The sequence below is a fragment of the Xenopus tropicalis genome, chromosome 1 (genome assembly GCF_000004195.4).
Source record: "Xenopus tropicalis strain Nigerian chromosome 1, UCB_Xtro_10.0, whole genome shotgun sequence".
Lineage (NCBI taxonomy): Eukaryota > Metazoa > Chordata > Amphibia > Anura > Pipidae > Xenopus > Xenopus tropicalis.
Window position 1 is genome coordinate 57,475,667 of NC_030677.2, and position 25,786 is coordinate 57,501,452.

At 37.1% G+C, this 25,786-nt stretch overlaps 1 protein-coding gene across 1 annotated transcript in view; it reads right to left on the minus strand.

Moving 5' to 3' along the window:
* Positions 1–25,786, minus strand: part of arhgap10 (Rho GTPase activating protein 10) — a 110,323-nt gene that overhangs the window by 42,684 nt on the left and 41,853 nt on the right. The window contains exons 6-15 of the mRNA XM_002933502.4: positions 25,513–25,623; positions 23,021–23,125; positions 20,135–20,264; positions 17,498–17,604; positions 16,670–16,764; positions 14,752–14,833; positions 13,464–13,506; positions 11,944–12,009; positions 10,322–10,396; positions 1,430–1,517 (exon numbers count right to left, since the gene is read on the minus strand). Coding sequence (XP_002933548.2) covers positions 1,430–1,517; positions 10,322–10,396; positions 11,944–12,009; positions 13,464–13,506; positions 14,752–14,833; positions 16,670–16,764; positions 17,498–17,604; positions 20,135–20,264; positions 23,021–23,125; positions 25,513–25,623 — 902 coding nt within the window. The remainder of the gene's footprint in view (positions 1–1,429; positions 1,518–10,321; positions 10,397–11,943; positions 12,010–13,463; positions 13,507–14,751; positions 14,834–16,669; positions 16,765–17,497; positions 17,605–20,134; positions 20,265–23,020; positions 23,126–25,512; positions 25,624–25,786) is intronic.

Consider the following 25,786-nt stretch of genomic DNA (forward strand, 5'->3'; position numbering starts at 1 on the left):
GCATCTATTAGATATGACAAAGGCCTAAGAGCAAAAGGCAAAGAAGAGCAAACAAATGATACAACGCTCATATAGAAGCACAAACTAACAACTAACTGCCACATTTTCTGCTCCATTATCGAATCTCAGTTCTTTGATAATAACATGGTTGTGTCATATTTATTATCAGGGACAAGAACTTTAGGTGTGAAACACATGCAAATACTATGCCACACACACTACAAACTTGCACTCTATCCAGTATTACAGAATTTCAGGGGCCTATGAAGATAGAAGATTAAATGTTGCTAAAATATTTTAAAAACTTGGCTTTGTAAAACATTTCATATAATATTCTAATATTTTAATCCAACGTCTGTTGTTTATCTTTAACTTCAATGTATTTATAAAATATCTTGACCCAAACTATCCCATAAATTTGTTTTTCAGCTAACCCCTGGCAAAAGCTTTCTATTTCCTATGGCAGTATGAAGAACTTTTTCTGGGCAAAATGACACAAATTTGTCAATATTTAACTATCCAAAAATATTTTGGTCAAACTGTTTAAACTTGGGCTAAACAGTGGGTTTTCAGTTACACTTTACTTCTTATTTCAATTGGTATGTACATCAATGTCTCTGACATCACGCCAACTTCAAATGAATATTTTTGAAATTCTAACAGACAAAAAGCAACAAAATTTGTCAGAACAGCAAATATCAATACTTATATGCTTTTGCAAGAGGCAGATACTTATAAAATGAAAAATGTACCCCCTATTGTAAAATATAAAAATATTGGGGACAGTAACTAAAGGGCCTAACCGGTGCCAGCGATTTTTCCATGCTACACATATATGGATTGCCCATACATTGGCTAAAATCATCATTATATTTAAAAATGACCCCTTTACTGGAGCTCCCTATAGATCTTATACTGTCCCTGTTTCAAATGAGTGTTTGAGTGGTCCCTTTTTAGAAGAACAGTAGAAGAGGCATACCCAGTTAGCACCCTGCCCTGACACAAGCAAAGACAGGATTCAGTTCCCTATCAAGTCAGCACAGTTGCAGTAATTGTGGTTAAAGAAGTGCAACTGCGTCAAGAGAATCCCCTCTTTGCAACGTCAATGACACTGGAATTCTGGGAAAAAATGCTGCATTTTGGGGAAAAAAAACAGTAAGCTTAAAACTGCATTTTGCTCACTGCACTAGCAGATGTAAATGAACCTTTAATGTCCTCTTTAAATCTGGGTTGCAGAAAAAATAGTCAATTAACTTAAACCAGGGATCCCCAACCTTTTATACCTGTGAGCCACATTCAAATGAAAAAGTTTTGGAGAGCAACACAAGCATGGAAATGGTTACTGGAGGTTGTATGTATGTAGTTGCCAAGTAAAGAAGAGTCACATAATGGTAATTGGTTCAAAAAGGCAAAATTAATTCTCACTGACCTTAAATATAGCTTCAAAGCACTAGTGACAGTCTTCACCTCCCATTCTTCACTGCTATCCAGGTCTACATCACAGCATGTTTTAACATCTAAGGGTAAACATAAGTCAAAATCAGGGTTTGAAAAATAAAGTCTTATAAATATATATTACAGTATGTGAAACCTAGTTTTTTATGTATATCACACAGGTATCCTTGTTTAAAGCAGCAGGACTGCAAGATTATAAACTGCATATAGCAGCCAAATTGCATAAATCAAATAAGATTTTTGCAAATGCATTCAAGTAATATAAATAAGTAAAAGTAGATGTTGATATATAGATATTACAATTCATACAGGTACCTGATGTCAATAGGGCACAAAGTGGCAGCTATGGACTAAAAAAGGTAGGGGCGTTTTTGGAATAACAAACTAATGAGCCCACAACCTGACTGCTCTATGATTTAGCCACACATATTGAATGAGCTCACAGTGCTCACAGTGCTGATGTTTCCAACACATGACAACAGATGGTATCAGCACATTGGCGTGTGATTACAGGAGAGAGTGATGAATTGCCTGCTGATGGGCTCCATTATAATGTCTAACAAAATTCCAAAATATTGCCCAATCACATTGCACTGTGTGGGCAGCCTATGCAGAATTTTACACTGCAGTGGATTCCATTTTAATAATCAAATTAGGGTTAAATAAAGTCAGTATATATACAAAAACAAGACTGAAACTGGTCTTCTAATAGTAAAACATGCAGCACTAAACAAACATAAAATACATAAACTATGTATATCAGGAAGAGGTATATATACCACAGACATGAAGCTACTGTAGAGCTAAAATTTCAGTAATTCTTAAAGCAGTATTTTAATAACAGGTTGTAACCTAAATATTTCTATCTGCTTGTTACACTTCTACAATATACACCACTGTACATATATACATGCAAAGAGGAAGACAAAACATAACCAAATGATCTTAATGTTCATGTAAACCCTATAATAAAATTAATGAAAGACTAATGAATGAAACTTTAATTCCAATCAACTTTTTAATATACATTCATTGAAAATGTTTAGTGGTTTTAAAGTTACTTGAAAATGTAATTGCTATTGAAAGCAGCATTTTTCTGTTTTTATCTGCATTGTTGGTTCTGTCTCGTGAAACAATTTAGCAGAAGCCTTGCATATGCTTCTTCATAGGTCTTGTAATCATCTGCTACACTGCTTGAAAAAAAAAAAATAACACCCGGAGAGAAAATTGGGTCTGTTCCTTCTAGGGAGGGGGGTTACAGAATCATATTTTAAAACCAATTTGGTCTTGGTATACAAAGATAAATAACTGTGGTGTATGCTTCACTGTTTGACCTACTGGATAGCAAAGCCAAAACATTGGTTAGTTTTAATGCACTTGCCTAAACAAGTAAGTTGAGTTTAAGATGTGCCAACTTATATACATAGATATGAACATTTGTAAAGCATTTATGTTTGTGAGCAGGTTTCAGTAAATTATGTTTTTATTACACATATTTTGTTCTTTACCTTTTTTTTTGTTTTCAAACTTTCAACTGGATCTTACCCTTGCTTTGAAGCCCAGGACAAGACTTGGTGCTGCTCCTTGCATGAACACCAACACCGTATTGCCCTACCATCTGCTGCTCAGTGTGCACTATACTATACTAAATTTCTTATTTCCTTATTTTTTGTTATTTAATACTGGACATTTTAACAATGAATACACTTAACAGTCTACATACATATAGCAATATAAAATCTGTTGTACTACAAATTGGAAAAAAATATGACTCGGCCAAAATAACTGCATGGTCATCGCTCATTGCCTTTAATGTTAGCATTTGTGGGGCATTTGAGCCATCTACTGGTTGTTTTTAGAAATTCATGAGAAATATAATGCATATTAAAAACAAGGTTTAAAGTCACATATAATCAAACTTTATTTTAGTGAACACTTTCCTTTTGATGGTGTATGTATAAAATTAGCCCTACAAACTGCATCCCAGCTGCACATAGTAAAGCAGACTTTGGGTCAAAGTGGATATACAAATAAACATGCCAATATTAGCTGGCTACCAGAGCCAGAATGTTATTGGCCCTCTTTTAACTGGTTTACATGGGCCTGATTTGGCCCAAAAAATTGGACAATGACCATCTTATTTTGCAACATCTTTAGACAGATCTTTGTGGGTATGGTCAGATTTACTGCCCTGCTTAGCACATTCAAACTCTTCTATGATAATTCTTATAATGTAATATACATATAATATGATATCTAAATTAAATAATATAATTCTCTGTGAAGGTTGTTTTTGACAAACAAGACAAAGATTGTACTTTTGGAGATATAACAATAGAATTGTCCATGACTACCACTTTCCTAAAAATATAGTCCTATAGTAGCTTCTGACTACAGATACAGATTTATAACATATAACTCATTACATGGTCTTCCCTGAGTAAATTCATGCAAATTTGAGTACTGAGTTCTTGCAACTGCTACATAATAAGAACTCAGCAGGAAGCTTTCTCATAGTCTTACAAACTGAGCATGTAAACCGGTCTGGGTCTTGGTGCAGGAGTGAGGCATTATGGGAACTTTGTTTACACAGCTCAGTGTTATTTCTTCCTGTTTGGCTTCTGATCATCTGAACAGGTGAAATAAGGGGAGACTAAAGGGCACTATTGAGACAACTGAAGGTATGCCTGCAGCTTGAGATTAACTCTTTATTAGCCTTTCCTTCTCCTTTAACCTTTTCCATTTTTGTTATTCCTTCTAATTACCTATAGATTTTACAAATAATTATGCTGTGTTTTACACATGATTGATTGTTTCTAATTTTAAAAATCCTTCACCTCTAGCTAATACATTCTCTGAAAACAAAGAGGATACGCATATGGAATGTCCTTATTTTGCCTTTACTGGAAAGACCTGATACAGCAGGAAAAGCCAGACTGTCTCAAGAACTGACTTGACCTTTTTACTCTAAAGGGATTTTGGAAATAATTCCAAAATCTTTTCTATTGTGCTAGTCAGGCAAAATAAACTTTATTTACACTATATCAATTACATAGATCTTGTTTCCTTCAGTGCTGGAATTCACAGCAAATAAGGTGGCATCATTTTGTCGGCACTGTTATTAAGACAAGCTCTGCCTCATCCCAAATCTTGTTTATATATTAGAAAGGGAGACCAATGGCCATGCCCATGCACAGATTGTGTGTGAAAAGGGAGAATGTGAGAAGTACAGTGACATTTAGGAATACAGAATGGAATGTAAAAGTAACTTGCCTGCCCCTCCTCTGAGGCATAGAGGTTGGGAAGGAAAAAAATGACTGACAGCTAAAATTTCTAAATCAGTTTCATGTTTTCAAAAAGACTTTCATTATCCAGCTTTTTATGTCTAGGTGACAGGCTTTCTTTAAAGGAGAAGGAAAGGCAAAAACTAAGTAAGCTTTATCACAAAGGTCTATGTAAATACAGCCATAAGCACTTTGGGCAGGGGTACAAGGGGAGATTAGTCGTGGGCGCCTAATCTCCCCGCAATGTCATCCCACCGGTTAGAATGTAAATTACCGGTGCAATGGCATACGTGTCACTGAGATGTCCCACAATCGACTGAAGTTTCCTCTGAAGACAACTTTGGGCGACTGCAGGACATCGCAGTGATGCATATGTCATCCCACCAGCGATTTACGATGGCATTGTGGGGAGATTAGTCGCCCGCGAAACGAAGATTTGTCGCAGTGCGCTTAATTTCCCTGTGTACCCCTTCCCTTACAGAAATGCTGCACTGAGTCCTCTATCAAAAGAAACACAGGATTTATTGTCTCGTTTTTGTAAATATGATGTTCCATTTTCTGATTTCCTCTCTCAGAAACATCCTTAATTCCCGGTGCCAGAGTCTGCGCAGTTCTCTCCCCTCTCCTGCTCCCCCCTCCCACCAGAATGCGAAGAACTCCCTCCCTTAGGAATGTGTGATCGCAGCTATAACAGCTAGAGCAGGAAGGAAGCTACTTAAAATGGCAGCTGCTATCTTAAGCAAACCGAGAAAGCTTCTAAAACTGTTCACTCAGGTATAGTAATAGTTCCTGCAGAATAAATATTTTGTTCAAGGTGGCACTAATGTGGCAAATCTATTTCCAGTAAAATGCAAAAATTACATCTCTTCTCCTTTAAGACAGCAGGAGTCATTGCATTTATTTCTCATTATGCATTTATTGCCATGACTGAATATAGTGTGATATTAAAATTTAAAGTGTGATGTATACAGGTATTGGATCTATTAAGCAGAATGCTGGGCAGCTGGATATTCCTACTTTATAGTCGAGTACTGGGACTTTAGGTTTCTAAAAAAAACATTTAAAACCATAAAATAATTTGCTTGTTTTGCCATCGGAAAAAGTTCATGTTAGCTTAGTTAACAATAAGTACCAGGCAAAGATTTATTATCTGTAATGCTTGGGACCTGGAATTTTCTGGATGAGGAATTTTGCCCTAATAGGATTGTTTTGCCTCAAATATAGACTCATGTACCTTAGTTACCATCAAGTACAAAGTTGTCAGATTTGAACTCTAGTCTCCGTATTTCTTGGATTGTGCACTAACCAGTTGACCCATTGGGGGATTTTTCTGCTGGGTCAGATCAGTTACTCTAAAGTGTATTTTGTATTCCTTTTTTCTGCTCCCTTTCCTCAGCCCACTTAATTTACTCCATGTGTTAATTGTCTTTCAATTAAGGGTGTATATAAGCCTATTTATGGCAACAGATAGTTGCGTGGTTGTTAAGCTCCCTGGTTGTGACCTCCCACTTTTGCATTCTCGGTACCTGTGCCTGAATCCCTGATTGGTTCCTTGTTCCTGATTCCCTTCCTGGTACCTTATTTCCAGCCCTGTTCCCATGTACCCCTCCTAGCCCTGTTCCTATTGATCGCCCAGTTTCGACTTTTGACTTTTGACTTACCCTGCCAATTGCCAGTTTCACCGACCTGTATATTTATTCTTATGCAGAGCTTTTTTGGATAACTGATTTCCACATGGGGGATAACTGTAATGTCCTACTAAAAAATGAATTTGTGGTTTAACCAGGACTACAATGCTGATGTCTTTCAGAGCTCACTGGAAAACAGAGTTCCTGATAATTGATTACATACCTCAATGTATGTAAAGTAATGCTCCTTTAATCAATATATTTTAGTCTTACTGTGCCTTTAAAGTACCATACAAAATAGACTGGAAGCCTCAAATGATGCTCAAAAATTAATTTAGAGTTCAAAAACCATAAATTAAATCATTGTGGGCTATGAATAATATACAGGACCTAACAGTGATGTTTAATCATTTCAAGTCAAGTAAGTGTTTCTAACAATTACACAAGAAGTCTTAGATGCAGCATGGAATTGATTGCAGCATATGATATACTAGCAATTTGTCATTCTCATAATGTCCAGGGTAATGAAATGAATTCACTGTCTGGTTTTCTCCAGCCTCTTGTGCCAAAGAACACTGTGTTATACGCACAGATGGAGCATGCATGGTTCTGGAGAACAGCCTGGTTGAAATGGCAAACAAGGCTCACAGAATACCAATGAATCCCTAAAAGTCAGACCAGTTCAGACAAACGGCAGCTCATGACAAATCAAAATGACAGTATAAAATAAAATATATCCCTTATATTTGGTCCCTTGGGAAGACTTTGCATATATTGCAACTACAATCAATGATCAACAATTAACAGTGGCCATAAACTACAGATCAGCAATAATAAATTAATGGCTGCTGACTGCAATTGTCCGTACCCTCTCCATTTCTACAGAGTGCCTAAGGGAAGTAAAACATGCACTGACAAAACTGACAAATTGTCAGTGGCAGAAAACTGTTGACATTAACAGTACTCCAAGAATGGATAAATATAAAAAAGACCCTGCATTAATTAAAACTGAGCATACCACAACTATTATTATTGCATATTGGTTAATTGCACAGATTGTAAGAGTTAAGACAATTTTAGATTTAAGAACTTTGTCCACGCTGGACCAAATCGTTGGATATACAAGCATGGGATCTGTTATGAAGAAACCCATAATGCAGAAAGCTCTGAATTATGGGAAGTCCATCTCCCATAGACTGCATTTTATTAAAATAATTAAAATCTTTAAAAGTGATTTCCTTTTTCTCTGTAATAATAAAACAGTACCTTGTATTTGATCCAAACTAAGATATAGGGTATATTCTGGAGTTTAGTAGCCATGACAAGTAGCTGCTACTAAGTAGCTCTGTGTGTCTTCGCCCTAACAGGTCCCATACCTGTATAATAAATCGGACCCTTTGATAAAGCAGAAATGTTTTTGGCAGAATAAGGATAAAGATGTTGATTAGATGGAAGCATCTAGATACCTATGGAGCATATAAGTCTATTAAGTTCCAAAAAGAACCAAATCTTCTAAATACAGTTTATCCTATAATCACCCTTAAATTGCACCCTAACTGGCTTTCATGACGGGCTCCCATGCACCGCTTTTGGTCACCCCAGTGGGGCAGCCCCACAGCTTTGGAACGACTGCTCTAGCTGTGGAGATTTATAGCTTACCAACAGCTGGAGAACCCCAATTAAATGATCAAAGTATGAATCTTTAATCTGGAACAACATCTGCCGTTTGTTATATTTTACACTACTATAAAAAAAAGAAGAAAATACTTTTTAACTCACATAACCCTATTTTCAAGTATGTAATGAAGGTGATAATCATTTTGTTTGTGAAATATAATTAGTGCACCTGTTAGGGGTTTTTTCTTGTACATATAATTTTTATATGGAGAACACAGTGATTTGCTCAACAAGCATAGTTGCTATTATTTACACATATATCAAAATTATAGGTATAATTATCATCAGTTCATAAAAGTTTAGAAATCTATATGAAATATAACGGCGTTATACTTGAAATTCTAAACCAGCTTTTATTAAAGGTTATAGTCTACTTTCACATTTACTTTTAGCATGTTATAGCTCAGCCTTTTCTGAGCAACTAATGTTAATCTTCTTTCTGACTTCTAAACCATTGCTTGGTTGTTAGGGTAATTAAGCCAAGGCTAAGGGGCACATTTACAAAAGCACGAATGCACGAGCGTTCATGCGAACGCTCCGAGAGTATTTTCGGCGATTTTTTCAGGCGTCCGCACGACTTTTTCATACGGCGCATGACTTTTTCGTACGCCGCACGACTTTTTCGGACGTTTGCACAAAAAAATCGGAAAGGTTTTACCGCTGTTTACAATTGTTCGGTACGAAAATTTCGGGACTTTCGGATCGCCAATACGATATTATCGTGACTAATAAGATTTTTTCGTAAGCATTTTCGTGATATTTGCGATCTTACGAAATTTTCGTTTCCAATACGATTTATTCCCATTCGTGATTCGGATTCGTGGATTAGTAAATGTGCCCCTAAGAGTTGCATTACAAAAATTTGAAATATTAAAAAAACACAATATAATCATTAAGTCAAAGTGCAAGTAGTCTTAGGGGCTGATTTACTAAGACACGAATTCGAATCCGAATTGGAAAAATTCCGATTGGAAAACGAACATTTTGCGACTTTTTCAAATTTTTCACGATTTTTTCGGCGCCTTTACGACTTTTTGGAAATTGTCGCGACTTTTTTGTTACCAATACGATTTTCGCGAAAAAACGCGAGTTTTTTGTAGCCATTACGATTCGCTCGTATCTTGTCGCGACTTTTTCGTATTGAGCGCTCGTAAGCGGCGGGCGAAACTTTCAGACTTAGCATGATTTTGGAAGCCTCCCATAGGACTCAATGGCACCCTGCAGCTCCAACCTGGCCCAAGAAAAGTCACCATACTGAAGCTTGAATGAATCCGAACGCTACGAAAAAATCGCAACATTTTGCACAACTTTCGGAATGGCTACGAAAAAGGCACGACTTTTCGCGCAAGTTTTAACGCTACGAAAAAATTGCCAGATTTTGCGCAACATTCGGAATGGCAACGAAAAAGTCGTGATAATTCTCCGAAAAAATCGCCAAATACCGATCATTATGAAAAAAACTCAATCGGACGCATTCGCCCGGTTCGTGAGTAAGTAAATGAGCCCCTTAGAATATGGCTGCAAAACCTGAAACAAATATGATATAGCCTGGCTCCCTTTTAAAGAATATACTGGACTCACCACATGGATCATTGGGTCCAGGTGCACATGCTCTAGACCTTCAGCGAAAGGGGAAATCCTTGATTTGGAAAAAAATAGGCTGGCACAAACCAGACCCCAGTAAAAATGCTTCTTAAAAAATAACTTAGTACAAATCTTTTACATCTTGTACATATTGAAAAAAGCCTATGTGCTACACAGAGGCACTTAGTCATAGGGGCATATTTACTAATCCACGAACGCTCTGAGCGTATTTTCACAGAATTTTTTGTCGCCCGCGTGACTTTTTCGTTTGCTTGTGTGAAAAAATCAGAAAGGTTTTCTCGCTGTTTACAATCGTTCGGTACGAAAATTTCGTGACTTTCGGATCGCCAATACAATATTTTTGTGACTAATACGTTTTTTTCGCAAGCATTTTCGTGATATTTGCGATCTTCAGAAATTATCGTATCCAATCCGAATTTTTCCCATTCGGGATTCGAACTCGTGTTTTAATGAATCGGCCCCTATAGTCTGTATATTTTTTGAATAAAGTCCGCTTTGTGCCAGCCTATTTTAGGATGAATTTAGAATATGGCTATCAACATCAAATTACAAGTACATTTTTGTGTTAATGTTTGAATGTGTATCACACAAAAACATTTATGTAATAAACTCTCTCTAGTGGATTAAGGCACATATCAACATGGGGAAGAAAATATTAAAACGGTGGCATACCCATCAACAAACTCAGCAGTCTCTGGACCTTAGAACTCACCCCCACAACCCTGTACAATCCTTGGTCATTAATACCTAGAAGAGAGAATAAAATGTGTTATTTCACAATATATAATGAAAATCTAAAATGTAATTGCATAAAAGAGTATAATTGAAACACTACCTATATAGATCACAATAATACTATTTTTATAGGTCAAATGTAGGTGCTATCCTTATGGTGGCATACAGCTTTTAATATGTTATAGGCAGTAGCATTTTAATCTTCAATTAGTCTTATTTTTGTATGTTTTTTGGATTATTTACATTTTGTTCTATAGCTTTCAGGCATTGGATAACTAATTGCTAGGACTTAATTGCCTTAGCAAATGAAGTGGAGCAAGCCAGAATGTTAGATGTCTAGAAAGACAGACCCCTAGCAACAACTCATTTCTTATGCTCCCTTCTCCTTTTAGACTGTAAGCGCTATTGAGCAGGGCGCATCTGTACAAGTGCAAATATCTTCAGAAAAAGGAGTTTTTAGTTACAAAGTATGATTATTAAATTGTCAAGCCACCATTCCAGGGTAAGGTAAACCTAACATTATGGGTGAGGATTATGTCTGCGAGAGCATCGTTTTAGTTTTGGCAATCTCTCTCCTGTAAAAGCTAATGGTGGGGAAGGATCAAGCCTGTGAGACCAGTGACTTGGTCAGGGGACAGTTTTCCCAAGAAATGCTACCATGCAGGCAGGTGCCAGTCTATGAAAAGTATGAGGTAAATAGGACCACCATATGGGGTTCACCTTAACATGGTATTGTAGTTTGTCAATTTTCTGCTCATAACTTTGTAACTAAAAAACCCTGCTTTTGGAAATATAAGCTTTTGCCCTGATTACTAGGGAAACAGGGGACCAGGGAACGTTTTTATATCAATCCCCTTCTTTTGTATGCTTGTAGTTTATTTGAATAGATCAATTGTACTTCCATTGTATTTATATTTTATTTAGCCTTGACTACTCCAACAACCCATTTGTTGTTTCATTAAACTAACTGTACTAATTGCATTTCATAAATGTATGTAAATATGAAACATGACAAACTTCTCAGCACAATGCAGACTTTGCACTGGGGTTCCTGCTTTAAAATACATTAGATTCCCTAAAAAATAGTTTACTGGTGCATATATTGGCTGTAGCGATGATTGAATATGTCCTTTTTCGATTTGCTGAAAAATTTGTAAAATTCGCGCGCAACAATTTTTTGCGAGTTTTTGTTTTACGTGGCAAATTTTTCTGCAGTGAATTTTATCGGCGGTTTTAGAAAAAAATCTGCCAATGGCGAAACGCAGAAATTCACTGAGAATCCATTCCTGTCGAATTATTTCACCCATCACTAATAGCCTGCAATCTTGGTATAAGCTAAAGTAGCTTATTTGCTTTCCCTTTGCACCGAGCCACAGTTTTGACTGCTGAACGAACAGATCAATACACACACATATTTGGTTAAACTGATATTAGTTAGGTTGGTTAATGGGATCTGCCTATATGTTGCCAGACTCAGCTCTCTAACAAAATAAACCTAAGACATTACCTGTGCAAAATGTAAACACAGAATTTTAATTATTTATTGGCAAAAACATTACCCCTTGTTTCAATTGCACGGATACAATTTTTCACAATAGCAAAGCCGTATTTGTCTAGTCGAGCACCTTAAAAGGATAAAAAAAAAATTAAAAAAAATCGGTACAGTGTTTTTGTAAACATTACATCTGTTTATACGCTCTTAAATGACTTCTCATCTATATTGATACTACTGTAGAAGAAGCAAGGGGAAAACTAAGTAAGCTTTATCAGAAAGGTCTATGTAAATATAGCCATAAGCACATAGGGGCAGATTTATCAAAGTCCAAATTACTGATAATTAAAAGTACGTTTGTCAAAAAATCTGAGTAAATACGATCATTTCAGATGTGCGGTAATTGCGCGAAAATTCATGCGAAAATGTTGCTCCCAGTGGCCTCAAAGCAGGTGCTTATTTTTGAATTCCTCACTTGGAGGCAAGTTTTGGTTGCATAAAGTGCAATGCCAAACAGAGCCTTCTGTAGGCTGCCAGTCCACATAGGGACTATTAAGTAGCCAATTATAGGCTCTTAATTGCACCCCCAGGAACCTTTTTCATTCTTGTGTTGCTACCCAACACTTTTTCTATTTAAATGTGGTTCACGGGTATAAAAGGTTGGGGATCCCTGGTTTATATAAACAAATCTGTGGTGTAGCCATGGGGGTGGCCATTCGAAGGAGAAAATGGACAGGTTACTTTGCAGATAACAGTCTACAGAGCTTATCTGTTATCTCCAATGCAACCTGTGCCTTTTCTCCTTTTTTCCAGCTTGAATGGCTGCCGCATGGCTACACAACAGCTTATTTATATAAAATATAGTAGCCTTTCTGTAGCAAACACACCTGTTTTACCCGGAAGGGCAGCAGTACATTATATTTTAATTACTTTAAAACACTTTTCATTTTTGGTGTTACTGTTGCTTTAAGCATGTGCAGCTTGCTCCTCTCTGCCTTCTCCCCCCTCCCCTTCCTGCTGTAATCTGAGACCAGAGTTACCAGCAGCAGCCTGCAGGCAGGTAAGTGATGTCAGACCATCAGAATAAATATAGTGTTCTAGTTTGCAATACTGTGGCTAATATATTGGCAATAAACTGCCTTCGTAGCTTTCCTTATCCTTTAAGGCTAATGTGCGACAAAACAACTTATTCACCCATGATAGATCTTTGTTACCACGGCGGCTAACTGCTCCGAAATGCCTTTCCACCACCAACAATAGGAGTCACTGGTGGAAAGTCCTATGCATCGCTCTTTTGGACATTAGCCTTAATAAAGTTACAGCCACTCACATACAACTTACTGCAAAATATCTTGTGTTCCAGTGCTATCTCCCCCAATTTATGTTACTAGATAACAGCAATGAAGTCCATGACCCAGGAGGACTAAAGAATTTTACCAGTTCTTTAGTGCTGTGGTTAGCAATACCGCATGTCACATTAAAAGAATTGCAAAATTGGATGATATGCACTGAAGCAGATACCAAAACTACAAACCCAAAATACCTTCCATTCCAATAAACATACTTATAGGTTTCCAGAATACTTGCCTCCTTCAGGCCTTGACACGGATCTGTTCAAACTGAGAAATCTCTATATATAGTTAAAAAAAATAAGGGGAATGGGACAAGAGAAAAATAATTTTAATTATGTCTGTTTAAACTGGATGCTCAATATGAGGACAGTGTTGTAGGAACAGGCTTAATACAAGATGTATTACATTTACAATCTGTGATCTTTATTAGATCAGAAATCATAAATGGTACATGAGATTGGCTGTTACTTTGACAGCTGTAATTTGTCACACAAAGCTTGAGGTGCAGAATAAGTAAGCATCACAGTTTATCTCAATATTTAAGCAATGTTTAAACCATATTACTGCACAGCAATTAAAAAGTTAGAGCTAAAACTTAACAACCATTTGTCACATTTCAGCTGCCAGACAAACATAATGGCTTCACCTACATTTTCTGAATATCCCATTTATCTTTTGTGCTAGAAGTGCACATTTTGGCTTCTAATTAATAAGTGAGCCATGTTTGCAGGAGGAAGCTGATTTTGGCTCTGCCAAACCTGACTGGAGCTTATTATTCAGCTTATTTTGGCAGGATATCTTTTTTATGCTCCACTACATCGAATACATAATATTAAAGAGATAGCAATTGTTGTGCTATACAAATAAAAATATGCAACACAAATACAAAAAGCTTTTCCTTAGACAGTAATGTGGTAATTATAATAAGAATTACTGTAATTCCAAAAAACAATTACCTACTTATCTGTCTTTTTAAATATAACTGAGATCCTTCAGATCATGTTCATTGATTAGATCATTGATTTCATACTGCAAACCCCTTTAGTACATAAAAACATAATGCAAATGTGTTGCTTGGCATTAAGGCATGCCTTTTTCTCTGTTCTCCACACACCATCAGCAAAACCTGGATCTGAGCACCTTGGTGCTCTGCCTATGTTCCATTTAATTATATAAGCAATAGTAAGTTATTCCTCTCATTGTTGCAGTGCTCCACTTGTAGCAGAAACCAATACTTTCCAAATACTTTTTTGTGACTATTTGAACACTGAGGTTTGATCATAAATGACTCTTTTGTCTGCCATATTCTAATTTTCCAGAATTACTTTACTACTTTTTATTTCACACCTAATTAGATTATAACAAAAGCAATTAAATGCAGATGGAACAGGCTTTAAATTGATATCTGGCTCACACTGCACATAATTAGTAAACAGGGGAAAAATTGGCTGTGTGTGTAAAAGTGAGATTAAAATCTGCTCCATCTGCAGTAGAAATGGTGTAGAATGACATGTAATCCTTACAGATTCTTTTCCATCTAGGACTTCCATCCACAGACAGCGATCGTCTTCTGAGAAGGACTGCATAGTTGTTAGAACTCCAGGCCTAGTACAAATCAAATAGAGGAAATGTTAAAATTAAAAATCGTGTTAGGCCAAAATTTCCAGACAAAAAGCTATTTTTTCTTATTTAAAACATGCCAGTCCTTCAAGCATTTTTCCCAAGCAACTGCTAGGGTCCTCATTACTTAGGTGCAATCCAACTCTGCTTTGAAGTTTAATGCCAGCAGAGAAATCAAACCATTAGAATGAAAAATGCACTCCTCTTTTATAACCTCCACCTCGGTTTTCTGAAAACCATGCCACCCTGAGAAGCATTACCCCACCTAAACAGGTAAACATGGGAGGCATTAAAGGAGAAGGAAAGGCTAAGTCACTTGGGGGTGCCAAAATGTTAGGCACCCCCAAGTGACTTAGATCGCTTACCTTGTACCCTGGGCTGGTGCTCCTGTTCAGAGAGAACCGCACCAGCCCGGGGTACCTGCAGCGCTTCCTTCTTCCTTTTTCTTTTGCTGGCGAAATCCGTGGGCCGGCGCATGCGAATAGGAAGTAGGAAGCGCTCGCTGCTACCCCGGGCTGGTGCTGTTCTCTCCGAACAGGGGCACCAGCCCGGGGTACAAGGTAAGCAATCTAAGTCACTTGGGGGTGCCTAACATTTTGGCACCCCCAAGTGACTTAGCCTTTCCTTCTCCTTTAACTATGTTTTATTCATGCATGATACCCTTTTCTGACAGATTTCAAGTAGTTCAATGTGTTTGGTGGCAACCCTGCCCACCCAGTTTGCAAACAGAATTGTAGTATTCAAATATTGTTTAGCAACAACTCAACTTTTGAACACAAATACATGCACAGTGTTCAAATAACATTCAAATACAAGACTAGAATACTGGTTCTTCTGACTTATGTACGCAAAAATATATCTATTTTCTCAATATATGCGAATTACTTCTCTTTTGCATCTTATATATCCCTCCTTATATATTTAAATACACTTACAATGTCCCCAGTCTTGCTTTTTATATGTACATTTCTATTTGCCATTCACTACATTAGAACCCCATGAGGCAACTTTCTCTGCGGTGATTAAATTGTCCTCTACGAATGAATGCAGACATGTTTGTGTTGATAGCAAAACTCAAGAAAGCAGCAGGCTGAATCTTCCTAAAGGCAAATACAGGTATAGGACCTTTTATCCAGAATGCTCGGGACCAAGGGTATACCGGATAAGGGGACTTTCCGTAATTTGGATCTCCATACCTTAAGTCTACTAAAAAAATCGATAAAACCTTACTAATTAAACCAATTACTTGATTAAAATGGAGTCTATGGGAGACAGGCTTTCCATAGTTCAGAGCTTTCTGGATAACGGGTTTCCCGGGAAAGGGATCCCATACCTGTATATGTTGTTTCTAAATAACATCAACAGATATAACACTGTTGCAAAATCTGTGAACAGATTCAATTATGTCAAATTGATCTTGTAATACCCACCTACAGCCAAATGACAAAACTGCATATACAATATGATTTTTAAAGCATATGCACATATGGGATCTATTCTGAGGAATGCCTGAGACATGGGGTTTTCCAAATAAGGGACCTTTTTGGTAATTTGGATCAACATACCTTAAGCCTCCTAAAACCAAATTAACGCATTCATTAAACCCAATATTATTCATGCAGCTTAGTGAGATTCAAGTATAAGGCCCCAATTCATAATTACTGGGAAAAATAAAATAATATTTTTTAAAAATGTAATTTTTAATAAATTAACTTAATGAGAGACGGCCTTCTGGTAATTTAGAACTTTCTGGATAATGGGTAACCAGACAAGGGATCCTATACCTGTATTCCATTTGGGGATAGTTTGAGTTAAATTTACCTCTCAGAAGCTTCAATATCAAAACAGAATCTTCTGTCAATTGTGTCCGTATGCCGCTTAGTGCAAGACTTAAGAGAAAAACTGTCACCTTCACCCTACAGAAAAAGAAAAACTAGATTTCAGTAAGTGTGTTTTATTTCAAATATTCATTAATGGCATGGTCACCATTATAAGAGTAGACTTGAGATATCTGCCAGACCCTTAAGATTTAATTCCTACATTTGGCTTGCATTAACTGTATAAATTCATATCATGCTGAACCTGTCAACTTTGGGGTAAATATCAACATTAAGGAAAAACAAGTTTTTGTTTCAGTTACAGAAACTAGAAAAATTAAAGGGTAGTTCATCTAAAATTAACTTTTATTATGAGACATTGGAATTCTAACACAATTTGCAATTTAGCATGATTTTTTTTTTTAAAATGGTGGTTTCTTAAAATTGTCTTCCACCCCTTCATAGCAAAATAAATGATTTATAAGTAACTTTCCAATATACATTAATTACAAATAAATAAATAAATAAAAAGACCCTTGCTGTCTCTACTAACTTCCCTGGCAACCGCATAATTCCCCAAAATATGACAGCCATGCACAGTAGCCTTTTCAGCATTGTTATCCTGGCATCGTTACTAGCCAACATTATACTGAGGGCCAGATGAAGAAAAAACAGCAGATAATACAAGGTATCCTGAGCAAAGCAGTTATTTAGATATAGTAGGCTAACCAGGCCATAAAAAATGCTAACTGCAGGGCAGCTATGATGTGACTATATACCAGCAATACCTGAAATAGTAGAAGGCAAATGGGTAGGGCACAGGTATACTCACAATTTTTCCTCCCGACCTGTGCTCATATGGAAACATTGTAAAAGATTTTGAATCTTTCTTGTACATACAGTAGTGTTTTACCCAGCTTGAGCCAAAAGGAGCAGGCCCTTAAGGAGAAAGAAGCGATTATTTCTTTTGATTAAGATGCCGAAAATCAAATATGATATATGTATTGAATATTATAATTGTTTGTATATACCATTTGCAAGAATACAAATGTAAATAAATTATAGCAATTAAAAGACAAACCGATGGTTTTGGCTGTGAGAACCAGAAGAAATGATTGAATAACATGGTAAATATTGGCCATAAATAGCCCAGAAAAATTATTTTACAAAGTAAAAATAAAATAAATCAGCCTTAAACACACTGTATATATAACACTGTTGCCTTTAGTACCATAATGTCATACAAACACCCACAATACTGTGAATTGCATATATCCATACATCTTTAATAAAAAATACACTGATTTTCATTGTTAACAATTTTCTTTAGAAGACTCTTGCTGAATTGTAATAAGGACTCTGGGATCCTTTTATACTTGTGCCTGTGTTTCCTTTAGCTAAGTACAAATGTAAATATAGGGATGTAATAATACCCTATAATGTAGCTCTGCAGTGAAGAGTGGAGGGAAAGGGTTACTAAGAAATAAAATCAATATAAGTTGGGACATGCGCTAAAGAAGTATAGTAATACCTGGTACTGGTAAAAACACAAAGGGGGGAATTCACAAAAGTGGTGATATTCCGACAAAATAAAAGTGGAGATAGATTTGTCGCATTTTCCACCTAATTCACAAACATCTATCTCCACTTTTGTGAATTTGTCTTTTAAACAGACAGTTTTCAGATTTTGTCATTTTCCCGACATTTTTTTTTTATGAATTTGCCTTTAGCTGTTAGTAAATCTGTCGGTGCCATCAAACCCAGTCCCACAGCTACATGAGCCTTGGGATAAGGATTTTACCAGCAGGATTTTGCATTTCATACGCCATTTGCCATTTTCCTTTGGGGCATTTTCCTGAGGGGTAATTTTAGTTTGCCCAGGGAAACTATACATCATTTTTTCAGGACAAGCTGGGCTTTCTAATGTTTTCTATATTTCTGTGTAATTCCACTTCTGTAACAAGATTTAAGGGTCTAAATACCTTCTTCTCTAGCCCCTACTCATTACTGGTCAGCAGCAATCCGGCCCACTCACCAACATGCCTGGTGATAAGGGGCCCAACAGGACTAGGGCCCACTGGGTTTTTATCCATTGCCTTGTCGGGCCAGTCCAACCCTGTACCCCAATATCCCAGTTTGGGTGCCAGTGTGTATGTGCCACCAAGATGGCTGCTGGGAACAGGTGGGGACCAATGCTGTTAAGCAGCTCTGTAGTTCAGGACATGCTATGGGGGCACAGATAAGTTGGGGCAAATGTCAGTAAAGTGGTTAAAGAGGGGGCACTGCTGCTAAAACTAAACATTTGCCTGGGAGGCTTTACTTTTTCTTTTAATAAAAATGTTTACAATATATTCACACAAAATGTTATTATTGTCTCATTGATTAAGCTAAAACTAGCATAACAATGCAAATGTGAGGTAAAAACTTTTTATATATAAGATATAAATTAAACTTTTTTAAATCAGTGTTTTACTTGTTTATAAAATGTTAATGAGGCTTTTTGCACCTATTGTTCTAGGGTTACACAGAAACTTGTCCCCTAATAAAAGGCTGCTAATCCCCACTAATATGATAATGATCCCCTAATGGGGCCCCTTCCTTAGGTGTCAAATGGAGACTGGGTGTAACCAAATCAAACAAAACAGAAGAGCTTAGAATTTGTCTGACAGAGTTACACTGAGCTTTACTCCATTTTGAAAATGTCGGGGAAAATGTCGGGGAAAAAATGTCGTTAAAACGTCGTATAAATGTCGTTTAAGCGACAAATTCACAAAAGTGTCTGTAAACTGTCTTTCTTTCACCAAAAACAGAAAAGTGGCGTTTGAGTCGGAATTTAGGCGGATTTATGTTTGTGAATCTGGAGAAAGTGTTTTCCACCAGTTTTTCCACCACTTTTACTCCAAAAAAGGGCTATCTCCACTTTTGTGAATTCCCCCCAAAGAGTCATATTTTGTAATAAGCAAACTTGCTGAATTTCACCCAAAAATTCTTCAAAACCACAAAATAATGCAGAAGTTAATAGGAAGGCAATTTAACATTGCAATTAAGTTGCTATTAGCTCTGCAATGGCACATACATTACACTAGATTGTTACAGAAGCTCCTTTCATCTATGCTATATGTGTTCTTCATAGGCTCCTATGTTGCCAATAGTCAAATATGGACCCAGAACAGCTCCTTTGATAGATGGGGTGGGCTGGGGTGGCTCTGATCCCATTGGTTGATGTGGAAGGTAAGGGGTAGATAATACTAATGTATACCTTTTTATGGTACAGCAGCCCTTTCTAAATTTCAGCAAAACTGAGCACATAAAATTCTAGCATGAAATCATAAAATACGTTGCCATGGTTAACTGCATAGATTTCCCGTGATAGTCTTTAAACCAAAAAAGTTAATCCCTAATCATATTTAGTAAAACTGATGCAACTGTGCTAAATATATTGTTAACTGCATTGTGCAATGATACTTACTTTTCTCCTGTACATAGAGATACCCCTCCATTGTAAACGGGCTCACTCTTTTATGTTCTTGGGGATTTTTTCTTATTTTTCTCAAAAGTTCTTCAACCTCGGATCGAGTACCATCAAACCGATTTCGTGTCTATTAAAAAAAAAAGGGGGGGGGGGGACAAATAAAGCACTAAGTGATTACTATTATCCTGCTTTGCAATACAGTTTTTTATTATGATCAATACTGTCAGTAGGCTATGATCAAACACATAAAAAAATACAAAAACAAAAGTACTGACTAATGAATTCGATGCAAAAAATAGGCAAAAAAAATGCGCCGTCTGATAAGCTGCATATCTACTTCCTCACTTTGCACAATATCCTGTGACACCAACCGTTGAAAGTCCAAGGTACTGAATGTGAAAGTGACCGGACTTCAAATACACATTTACATTTTAAACGTAATCTTTTACTTGTCATTATAAAATCGTCTAACCGGAGGCACCTAGCCTGCTAAGCAACATTCCAGCAGTTTGTCTAATTGAGGAGGTGGAAATATACTAACAAGGATACACATTGAGAATGCTATAGAAGTTTACAGAGGAAAGCTTTAAGAAAAACACAAAAGGTTTTAATTAATAAATAAATGTTTGTTGTGTTGTTTTATCGTGGCTTTATAAAACTATATAATATTATAATAATAGTATAGTATAATACAAGGCTGTGTAGTCTTTGATAAATACTGTCGTAAGTGTTACTCCTGTACTTTAGACAGTGTTTATAACCTAAGAACTCTCCCTTAAACTGGCAAAACACAGAAGGCCATACAGACATGCGTCTCTGTCAAAAGCCAAATAAAAAAGCTTGTTTTGTTTCTAGAAAACAGTTTGGATTAACTCAGTTTGAACTATTTACATGTGAGTACTGCTGATTCCTATAAAATGAAAGCAGTTAAAGACAGGAAGCTTGCACAAACCTTGCTTTTTATGTAAAGGCATTAAGCAGCCAAACCAAATCAAAAAAGGACAAGGATGAATTCATAAAAGTCAATTTGGGTAAACAGATTGTTTTTATAGCTTTCAAAAACATATTTTTAAACACGGATGAAACCCTATATAATGATTGTTATTATTACCCCTTATTTAAAGGGAGCTGTTGAAACCTGACTTCTTTCCACAGTCTTAAGTACTTTAGATATAAACAAGATTCTTTGGTTAAGGTACCAAAACAGTCTCTGTAAAATAACAATTTTCCCCTTAAGCCTCTTAAAGACTTGCATTGCCTATTGCATTCCAATTCATTTAGATTACACACAAAAAATAGATTGTAACAGAATTAGACACTTGGACCCAGAATTGCAGGGTTCTATAGCTCCCTTCAATCTAGTGTATTGGAATGTGAAAAGATTTATTCAGCTGTCATACTGATAACTGGTCCAATCGTATTCTGACAAGACACACAACCAGGGGCGGGCCAAGCCGACCGGGCGCCCTAGGCAACCCGGTCGGCCAACTCCGCCCCCCCCCTCCGCTCCTGCCTGGCGCCCCTCAATCGTTGCGCCCTAGGCAGCTGCTTCTTCTGCCTACCCCTAGTTCCAGCCCTGCACACAACAGCCAGAAGACTGAGATCTGAAAAATACACTCACATGGAATGAAAATATCTGCTGGCCTCTTGTAAGGGGAATGTGACACAACAGGAAAGTTTTGGCAAGTTAAAAGGATGATTGAGGTTAGACAGTCAGTAAAGAGGCTTGCACGAGGTTAAAACCAATTGAGTCAATAACACCTTCATAGAAGCTTTTAAAACAAAGCAAGAGAGTAAATCCCTGCACTGAACTCTTAAGGGCAAGACCCCACGGATCGACTTACTTGCCCTCAATAGATCGCTGCTATTGCGGGCAAGTACTCGCTCCGAAAATCGTTTCCACAGACAACTATAGAAGTCACGGGTTGAAAGCCTCTAGCATCTCTTCTGAAGTAGTGCAAAGTTTCCTTCTGCAGGCAGCTTCAAAAACAGAAGCACTACGAAGGGCTTTCCTCCAGCCTTTGTATGCAATATTTAAGTTTAATGTATGCACCCCTTTTTATACAACACTGCTGAATATGGTGGCACTTTAGAAATATGTGTTAAAAATAATAATGATACTGCTGTGCTAAATGTTTCCAATTCATTCTGCAGTTTTTCCACCAGAGGGCACAGTCCAAGTACAAAGCATAAATAAAAAAGGATACATGGAGGTTAAATAAAATATGCTCAGAATCGCTCCATGTGCTATTGCCCTTAGGCAGGCATTAAGCATCAAACAGAATGCCTTTTTTTTGGTATTTAGTCATGATAAAGGAGTCAATCAAATCCAACAAAAGCCGTTCTCAGTGGAATAACATATAATCTTTATACTATATTCGTAATCTCGGATTAGCTATGGGGACAAGGGCATGATCAAGATAATGGGAAAACCTCTGCACTATGCTCACATTGTTGCTAAACTATCTCCAATATTACTCTGCCAGGATTTGCAATATTTGTAGGGCTTATTTACAAGCAGAACTGCACTAGCACTAAAATTTGAGCAAAACTTGTTTGCATTGATGCCATTCACAAAAGTAACTTAGGGGAATCACACATATAGGCAGCACTGGTAATTTACACATGTGGAAGCTAGCGAACCCTAGAATTACCTCAAACCTTGTATTGGAGGTAAATCCGGTGCCGGTGTTGCCAAAAATTGCAGCCAAATCAACACCAAAAGTTGTGGCAAAACCAACCTTGGGGGCAAACGCAAAGATACTCTATTCCTTGGGGGAAAAAAAAACTATGATGACTCTCATCCAAAGAGCGCACTCTGCACTATATTGGAAAATGAACCCTAGCATCTCACACTTATTGCCGCTAAGTTTCATCACTTACATTTTGGATGTTGATTTGTAGATCCAGTTTGTAGTGGCTAAAATCCTTTGCAAGTTCATAGCCCTGATGATAGAAGGTGAAAATCCCTTGAAAGAACAACAGCATCTGTAGAGAAGACATATTTGAGCTATTATAATGTTGAATAAACAAAATAATAAACAAATGTAATCCTGAATGCCTGGAAAAAATCCCATTTTTAAATATACAGTGGTGTGAAAAACTATTTGCCCCCTTCCTGATTTCTTATTCTTTTGCATGTTTGTCACACTTAAATGTTTCTGCTCATCAAAAACCGTTAACTATTAGTCAAAGATAACACAAGTAAACACAAAATGCAGTTTTTAAATGAGGGTTTTTATTATTTAGGGAGAAAAAAAATCCAAACCTACATGGCCCTGTGTGAAAAAGTAATTGCCCCCTGAACCTAATAACTGGTTGGGCCACCCTTAGCAGCAATAACTGCAATCAAGCATTTGCGATAACTTGCAACGAGTCTTTTACAGCGCTCTGGAGGAATTTTGGCCCACTCATCTTTGCAGTATTGTTGTAATTCAGCTTTATTTGAGGGTTTTCTAGCATGAACCGCCTTTTTAAGGTCATGCCACAACATCTCAATAGGATTCAGGTCAGGACTTTGACTAGGCCACTCCAAAGTCTTCATTTTGTTTTTCTTCAGCCATTCAGAGGTGGATTTGCTGGTGTGTTTTGGGTCATTGTCCTGCTGCAGCACCCAAGATCGCTTCAGCTTGAGTTGACGAACAGATGGCCGGACATTCTCCTTCAGGATTTTTTGGTAGACAGTAGAATTCATGGTTCCATCTATCACAGCAAGCCTTCCAGGTCCTGAAGCAGCAAAACAACCCCAGACCATCACACTACCACCACCATATTTTACTGTTGGTATGATGTTCTTTTTCTGAAATGCTGTGTTATTTTTACGCCAGATGTAACGGGACATGCACCTTCCAAAAAGTTCAACTTTTGTCTCGTCGGTCCACAAGGTATTTTCCCAAAAGTCTTGGCAATCATTGAGATGTTTTTTAGCAAAATTGAGACGAGCCATAATGTTCTTTTTGCTTAAAAGTGGTTTGCGCCTTTTTTGCCCAGTGTCTTTCTTATGGTGGAGTCGTGAACACTGACCTTAATTGAGGCAAGTGAGGCCTGCAGTTCTTTAGATGTTGTCCTGGGGTTTTTTGTGGCCTCTCGGATGAGTTGTCTTTGCGCTCTTGGGGGAATTTTGGTCGGCCGGCCACTCCTGGGAAGGTTCACCACTGTTCCATGTTTTTGCCATTTGTGGATAATGGCTCTCACTGTGGTTCGCTGGAGTCCCAAAGCTTTAGAAATGGCTTTATAACCTTTACCAGACTGATAGATCTCAATTACTTTTGTTCTCATTTGTTCCTGAATTTCTTTGGATCTTGGCATGATGTCTAGCTTTTGAGGTGCTTTTGGTCTACTTCTCTGTGTCAGGTAGCTCCTATTTAAGTGATTTCTTGATTGAAACAGGTGTGGCATTAATCAGGCCTGGGGGTGACTACAGAAATTGATATTGAAATTGAAAATTGAAATTGATAAACCACAGTTAAGTTATTTTTTAACAAGGGGGGCAATCACTTTTTCACACAGGGCCATGTAGATTTGGAGTTTTTTTTTTCCCTTAATAACGTAAACCTTCATTTAAAAACTGCATTTTGTGTTCAATTATGTTATCTTTGACTAATAGTTAAATGTGTTTGATGATCAGAAACATTTTGTGTGACAAACATGCAAAAGAATAAGAAATCAGGAAGGGGGCAAATAGTTTTTCACACCACTGTAGCTTTTTATATAGAAACATATAAACAACTCTGTGTTTTATTCAGTTTTGTAGGTTATTTCTTTACATATCTGTAGTTTTGCAGAATTCAATAATTTCTTTTATTTTTGTATTATTTTAGTGCCCCAGTACAACAGGTTGAGCATTGTCAATTTAGTGAAGTGGAGAAATAGTGAGTCTATGGTTGTTTATCTTATATTCAGCATTTTACAAAGATTCTGTGTTTATATTTATAGACTGGCCACATCACAGAAGATTCTGATATTCTAGGCCTGCATAAGAGGAAGGTCACCTTCAGACATTTTGCAATATTTCCCTGAGCTGGACAATTGTTTCCACTTTAGAGCAGTACTACTGAGTGGCAGCATTAAAGGAAATTTTCCCAGTGGCAATTAACTAACAGGGGATGATTTATTAACTATTGTTAAGTCTTTATGAGAGTATGAGTATATGCACACTGCCTGTAAATGAGTTTAAGATTTAACTATTGATTTCTTGCACTGAAACGATTTGTTCCAGCGCTGAAAATAACTGTCCAAATCCTTTCTCATATCCCTATAAACAGACTTTGGGGAGTCAGGTTACGAAACATTTTTAAGGTTCCAGCGCTGTCCCATGACCATAAAGCAAGACATTTGGCTCTGGCAGCTCTCTTTGTACCTTGCTCTTTACTTACAGGTTCCACAAACTCAAATTTTTTCCGCTCCTGGATTTCCTGAAGTTTACAGACATATTCTAGTGACAGTTGATAAAAATGCTGCCGATTCTGATCAACTTGGACATCTGCCTAAATTAAGAAAAGAGAGAGAGAGAGAGAGAGAGAGAGAGAGAGAGAAACAGTAAATTGAGGCTCTAAAATACAGTTTGCATTGCATGCCATACCCTTTAAGGAATATGTTTAACATTCCTAGTAACTAAAGGAGTAGGTTTCTGCACAGCACCAACACTAA